The sequence below is a fragment of the Azolla caroliniana genome, unplaced genomic scaffold (genome assembly GCF_043228905.1).
Source record: "Azolla caroliniana isolate FFs.n. ecotype wild unplaced genomic scaffold, voAzoCaro1.0.p SCAF_21, whole genome shotgun sequence".
In the NCBI taxonomy this organism is placed as follows: Eukaryota; Viridiplantae; Streptophyta; class Polypodiopsida; order Salviniales; family Salviniaceae; genus Azolla; species Azolla caroliniana.
In genome coordinates, this window is record NW_028230456.1 from 4,592,899 (window position 1) to 4,599,749 (window position 6,851).

The following is a 6,851-nucleotide window of genomic DNA, read 5'->3' on the forward strand; positions in this document are numbered from 1 at the left end:
CAATTTATGTTGTTGGGGTCAATAACAATAGCATAGTATCCAAACTATAGCGAATTATCCAAGCATACTTTATCATGTATTATGTAAACAAATTTGTAACTTTGTAAGTTTCCCTAAAAGCTTGAATCTTATGTTGCTTATTTCAGAATATTTTGAAATAAACCACCCTACCTCTCAGTTATGCATCTTATGAAGAAAATTAGAGGAATGTTGGTTAATATTTCCCAAGAATGTTTGTTTATACTTGTAAAAAACTTGACCATATTAGTTATAAAAGCACAAGAGATTTTTTTCTCCACCATCAGCAATATCCACTCACCCCCTATTAGTGCCAAATCTCAAGTTGTGTTGGACTTGGTCAGGCCAATAACTCTTTGGATTATATGGAAACAAAGGTGTAGACGGGTTTTTTCCAACCAAAGCGCGCAACCAATAATGTTAATGCAAGAGATATGGAGTGAAGTTGTAGCCACTCTAAAGAGCCAATATGATGGCCTCAAGGGCGACTCTGATAGAGTTGAAAGACAACGACTAGCCTTTATCCAACAATGGTCGTCCTCTCCTTTTCTTGAGGCAGTGGGCATCCACATAAGATGGACCTATTGTGTCCCTATATGGATTTGTATATAATAATCTCATCTGTAAAATCTTTATAACTAATGGAAGAAGTTTTTTTTTTGGGAAAGAAAAAAAAAACTTGACCATATTATGACCCACCATGATGCCCTATTTACTTATTCATGTTCATAAACTATGTTCTTTGCCAATGTGAAACAACTCTAAAACCAATGGTAAAAACATGGCAAGTGTCTTCCTCGGGAATAATGCAAACTCGAATGTGTATGTATAGAGTTAATGGTGGGTCATTAAAAACTAGAGTGTACTGTATTTTTATTGGCAAAAATAATGAAAAAAACGACATTTTATGAAATCCATGTCAAATTTGAAAACTTATCAAAATTTATGGGTTTCCTTTATTTTACTCTACTCATAAACTCACACTGCACATACATACATACATACATACATATATATTATGTATCATTGAATAGTGAACAATGGATGTTGATTGTTCATTGTTGTAGAAGCACTTTTTTAAGACGAATCAATCTTCAAAAAAACTCAAATCTTTGAGAAACTTGGCACCAAACGTCTCTTGAAAATGTTGGAAATACCAAGGGCCATTCTTTCAAGCACATGTCCATGTCCGAGGAAGATAAAATGAGTTTAGGTTCCAAGCGTTTCTATTGGTTGAGAAAAATGTTTTTCAATGGGTCACATTTGTGCATCTAATAAGAAGACCCTAAAACTGTGGGTGATCCCATGGGTGGTATGGAATATCATTACATTTTTGTACAACTACAACTAGAGTCTAACCTCAATTTCTTGAAGAAAACACATTAAGAAACAAGTGATAAACAAATCTTATTCTAGAATGTGCCATGTTGACACCATAGAATGTGGGTCCAAAAGCATAGCTTGAAAAGATATCATAAAGATTCTTCGGTTCTTTTAGAATGGCATCGACATATTTGTGCGCCTCAAGAGGAATGGGGCCCAGAACTTTGATGGAGGGATGCGGGTGGATTATTGACTGTAGGGGAGGTCAATTATGCAGGTATATATCTATAATCTAATGTCTATTCACTTCCTTTATACTCATATCAACATAGATAGTGTGTAGATCCGCATTCTAGTTATTTCATGGACGGAGACTAACGACCGTATGCTCCAAAAGCAAACTTGGGGTGCACAAAAAACAAGCCTAAAAAGTGTGTCATAATTAACTAAAAGGACTAAAGGAGGAAAAGGTCATGTACATCTTTTGCACACCACACGTGAATACCAATATCAATGAAACCGACATCTTTCCTTTTTGTAGGTATTTTTTTTACAAATTATGATGGAGGAGGGGCATTGGGGGGGAAGGAGGAGGACATACATATACCTTTATAGAAATGTTATGCTAAAATTACATTAAGAAATAAGGTTATTGTATACCGAATAAGATAGGGGCAGGGTGGAATTTCCTTTTTCCCTTTGCAATACAAAAATTTGGTTTACATCAAGCATTCCTAAGCTTTTTGAGTTTCAAGGGGAGACCTTTCTCAAACTCTACATATGGATAAACCATTGCATTATCGGGTTCAGCGAGCTCCCAACTGGAAAACAAGGATGCAAAGCATAAGGCATTACAATAAAATATATTGCATACAAGAAATCATCCATAATTATATTTACACCTCTTTCCATTTGAAATGATGAAATTAGACTTCATGATGATGAGTTGCCAAACTACGATCACTAGATTTCATCATTATTAGAGGAAAGAAATTTTATTAAGATCGAATGCAAATGCATGTGACTAGAATAAATAAAAAAAGATAACAATTGGTCATGGGGTGAGCTGATAATCCATGTAAGAAGCCGATAAATGTGAGGATGATGACGTTTACAATAAATGAGGTCCTAAGAAGTGTCACCTCAAAAAGCTAATAAGGTGTGTTGATAAATAATTGAGGTTGTAACGCTTGTTAGTGAACAAAATCTCATAAAAGTTTTGTCTCAACTTAAAAAACACGGGGACATGTGAAGATGTCCAAATGGAGAATGAGGTCCTTACTCAAATTGTAGTACTAAATGGTGGATGAAGAAGGCCATTTCGAGCTTAGCAAGGTCTCCACCTGCGCACAACCTACTCCCTCCTCCAAAGGGCGAGAAATACACTGTCTTCCCACACTCCTGCACAAAGTCGTAATATCAACTAAGAGAAATGAACAAGCAAAGGTAAAATCATTTTTATATTTTCACTTTTTCATAATCATAGTTATCATTGATTTTTGATTGATCTTAATGTAGATATACGTGTATATATATGTATATGTATTGAGTAAAACCTGCCATCGCCAGGGATCGAACTCAAGCGGGTTTTTGTACACGTTCGGGTCGAGGTGTACAGCGCAGAACACAGGCAACACTTTCCATCCTTTGGGGATTATAAAATCTAAATTAAAAAGTAAAATAGAAAAAAACCAGGGTAACAAGTAGAAAGTGTTAGAAATTTAATTCAATGCAAATAATAATAATAATAAATAAAGAGGAAAAAGAAAAATAAACTTTGAAGGAAATTATGAAAATGACCATCCCAAAGGGAAAACAAAAACAAAAGCTTCCAATATTTTATTCATTTGATTATAATAATACATTTTATTCTTTTGCTGCATTTATTGGTGATTCGTGACCATTTTAAGGGAAATTATGAAAAATGCCCCCTTTAAAATTTATTTCTTTTTTATTCTTATAAACTTTTGGCTTTAATTATTTATGTGGGTTGTGTGTGTGTGTGTTGTGCATTTAATAGATGTATTGGCCTAAAGTCTCCTCCTTACAAACCTTTGAACCGCACATCTTGAAGAGCTTTCCGATGAACAAATCGTACAACATTGCCAAGCCGAAGTGTTTCATTTATCACCTTTAAAAGGAAAAATAAAAAGAAGGCTTATGTCTTTCATTATTATATTTTATGTTTTCTTACTTACACGGAAGATAAGAGTTCCTAGCCTAATCAAAGAAAAATTAACAAAAGAAGCTAATAAGGTCTTATTTCGGTGGGATTTAATATATAATTAAGACTTTCGAGGGCCTGATCCATAACCAAATTGTGTGTGTGTGTGTGTGGGGGGGGGGGGTGTCTATGGAATTAATTAAAATACAATAAGGCTTTTTGCTATTTGTTTGTTTTTGCAATAGGTACTCACGCACTGTGTGAACGTCATTTTCTTGTAATCCTCCCAAGTTAGGCCTTGTTGACCATCTAAATCCTTTGCTTTACGAATGCTTTTGTGTTCAACCTGGATTTCAATTGGACAAGAAATAAAAAATTGGGATTAGTATAGCTTATACAAGCAAGTTTTCAATAGTGAATTTCATGGTTGACGACAATTTAATCATTTTCCCATCTATTGTTCATTATCGCCTATCATTGTAGATGAGGTGTCTTAGTGAACTTGAAAGGTGTGGGTGTCTGTCTAACCCTATCATTATCACCTTGTGCCTGAAAGGCTCTTGTGTATGTATATAGTTGTGGTGGTTGTCATCCCCCTACATCATCTACAAAGGCTCAAAAAATGTTGCCATTTTGGAGGTAACCAACAAACCCCACCCCAAGATAGTTGGGCATGATTCACCTAACCCGCAAAAGATATAATGTTGAACAATGCTAGGGCACATGAATAATAAATAGTGGGATCTTCCCCAAATGGGAACATGTTAAACTTCTTGAGGTCAAGAATGATGGATTTGGGTGGTCATACCCTTAGTTCTTCGACAACTTTGGGGGCATCCGCGAGGAACTTTAGTGTTAGCGTTAGAGCGATGGATGACGTCTCATGACCCGCAAACAACATATTGAGAACAAGGTCCAAGACTTGGTCTGTTGATAAGGTCCCTAACCTTGTGACGACACCCAACAAATCGTTGTACACCATCTTCGCCTCTTTTCGCTTTTGTAGTGTCCTTTTTAGGGTGTCCAAAATCTTGGCTCTAGACTATGCACCCACAATGACATGTAAAAAAACACATCTCTCATTTAATCAATTGGAGTTGTACATGTACTCCATCTTTATAAAAGAAAATGATTGAAATTTAGGATCACATTTATCTTGTGAAACTCAAAAAGTATGCGTGCTTATTTTGTTGATTTACTTACATATGCTTCGTTAAAGCTGGGGTTAGTCTTAATCATAGAATTAGAACAAAAATAGCAAATTAGAAGCAAAATTCCCAAATTAAGCTGCAAACTATATAAATTAGATAGTTCCCATGCCAACTAGGACCAAATGACATTGTTAATTTGTAAAATATATATGCATATTTTGGTAATTTTTCCTTAAAATCTCTAACAACATTATAGATTCATCATTAGCTAACCTTCATGGCTTTGTAATATGCTGTCCCGGGAATGTTGAATGGTGGGGCAACCACCCCTTTCATGAAAGTGTAATAATTTCGCATTAGCTCCAATGTGCGCATTTCGCCCGGGTTGAAACTCACGATTTGGCGAGCCATGAGGTTGAATGTGAACTACAATATGCATCAGAATTATAATTGGAAAATGGTCATTCCAACCATAGAAGGTGACATGAACTACACTTTGTTGGTAGCACAAAATGTTAATCCATATTCACATCAATAGGAACCTAGGAAGTTAAAAGAAGTGAGCATGATGGTGTCTGCACACATTTTGTAATTATCATGTTAATTTTACCTTCTTGGCCTCCTCTTGAGCCAAAAGATTAATGCAATCCTCTGACCACGATGATAGGGTGAGGCAAACATGTTGCTCAATGTCTTTGAGGAAGAATTCCTTGAGCTTGTGGGTGCTCATGAAGTCGAGGGCAATGGACCGCATCCGCTTGTGCTCCTCGCCCACCAACACGAGCATTGACCATTGGCCAAGTATCCCGCTTATCGTGCTTGGGTAGCTACACTGGAACAACCGGTCTTCATTGAGAAGGATAAACTTGTTCAGCTCCGCATCCGCCGACACAATTGTGGGGTGCCCGAATAGACACGCTTTGAACACATTCCCATATCTACTACAACTTACATCCATTAGTCCCATCAATCCAAAATCATGAATTATAACATCATTTAATCCAAATTTATATGTCTAAAAAAAAATCCTACAACACACACACACACACACACACACACACAATACATATATTGAAGTTCATCACACTATATGGAACTTGACATTATGTAGAGCATACCATAGTGGATTATTATAAGCGCGAATATGAACTTCCATATTTAATATTGGAATTCATGAGGGGAGTGAGAGAGTATAGATGCTAATGGCCCAATTTTATGGGATTTAGCTAAGACATTGGGGATGAGATTTGGGAATCAAGGAGAGCACAGGTTTTGAATTGAAAATTTGAATGAGAGCGAAATATCTTCGACACTCCATATCAAAAGGTGTTCTTTTACCGTTTGACGTGTTTCTCCATGAATTCGCCGAGTGATGTGGCGGAGTGAGGCTCTAAGAACTCCGTCGTTTCCCCGAGGAGGGGCCATATGCGCGTGGAACCAGGAGGGAGGCTATATCCTTTGTACCCACTACAGTAATACAAGAAGTGGGACTGCCACCAGCACCACCATTGTGCAAAATCGATGCGGAAAAGGAGCAACAAGAAAATGAGAAGAAGAACAAGAACAAGAACAAGAACAAGAGAAAGGAGAAGGAATGGTGTCAAGTTAATAGGATACTTAGAGTTAAATGCCAATAATGGGTTCCCAACAAGATATTGCATGATCTCTAGTTATAAGGATCTAGTCCCTTGATCTTCCCCCCTCTCTCTTTGCATTTCTATTAAGTAGTGCACTAATTATGTGGCATATACACTTGTACATATACATACTAGATACCCAACATATATCTATGCATGCATATACATACATACCTATAGATATATATATATATATTAAGTTCACCCATTGCTATAAATATTATATATCATAAGGTTGATATTTATGTTATATGAGAAAATTGAAGCCATGGCCCATGACAAGAATGCCACCCAATTATATGTGTATATGCCACGATTTTTATAGCTATGTATATGAATACACACACACACACACACCCCTCTCCTTCCCTATTGTCGACCACATTGCAGCACTCTTTAGAGATATTAACACACTTCTCATTCTTTTCTCTCTCGTTCGCTCCCTCACTCTTGTAGCTTTGATGTCTTCGTCTTCTTTTTTTACCTTTCTTGCTCTCGTGGGGTGATGCTTATTTATACTAATTATTTTGTACCCTCATCAAGCTTTCTATATTATTT

At 36.4% G+C, this 6,851-nt stretch overlaps 1 protein-coding gene across 1 annotated transcript; it reads right to left on the reverse strand.

Annotated features, from left to right (window-relative positions):
- Positions 1-1,851: 1,851 nt before the first annotated feature.
- DWF4 (Cytochrome P450 superfamily protein) lies at positions 1,852-6,633 on the reverse strand. The gene is made up of 9 exons (XM_087336522.1): positions 5,995-6,633; positions 5,267-5,594; positions 4,930-5,082; positions 4,314-4,547; positions 3,759-3,851; positions 3,394-3,472; positions 2,898-3,004; positions 2,624-2,742; positions 1,852-2,162 (listed from the first exon to the last, which is right to left on the reverse strand). The coding sequence occupies exons 1-9, from the start codon at positions 6,315-6,317 to the stop codon at positions 2,066-2,068; spliced, it is 1,533 nt and encodes a 510-aa protein (XP_087192648.1). The 5' UTR covers positions 6,318-6,633; the 3' UTR covers positions 1,852-2,065.
- Positions 6,634-6,851: the final 218 nt, after the last annotated feature.

Coding starts and splice junctions, on each gene's coding strand:
- DWF4 (XM_087336522.1), bottom strand. CDS start 6,317: ATGCAATATCTTGTTGGGAACCCATTATTGGCATTTAACTCTAAGTAT. Junction 5,595..5,994: donor ATGGAGAAACACGTCAAACG/GTAAAAGAACAC, acceptor AAGTTGTAGTAG/ATATGGGAATGTGTTCAAAG. Junction 3,005..3,393: donor TCAAGATGTGCGGTTCAAAG/GTTTGTAAGGAG, acceptor TTTTTAATTTAG/ATTTTATAATCCCCAAAGGA.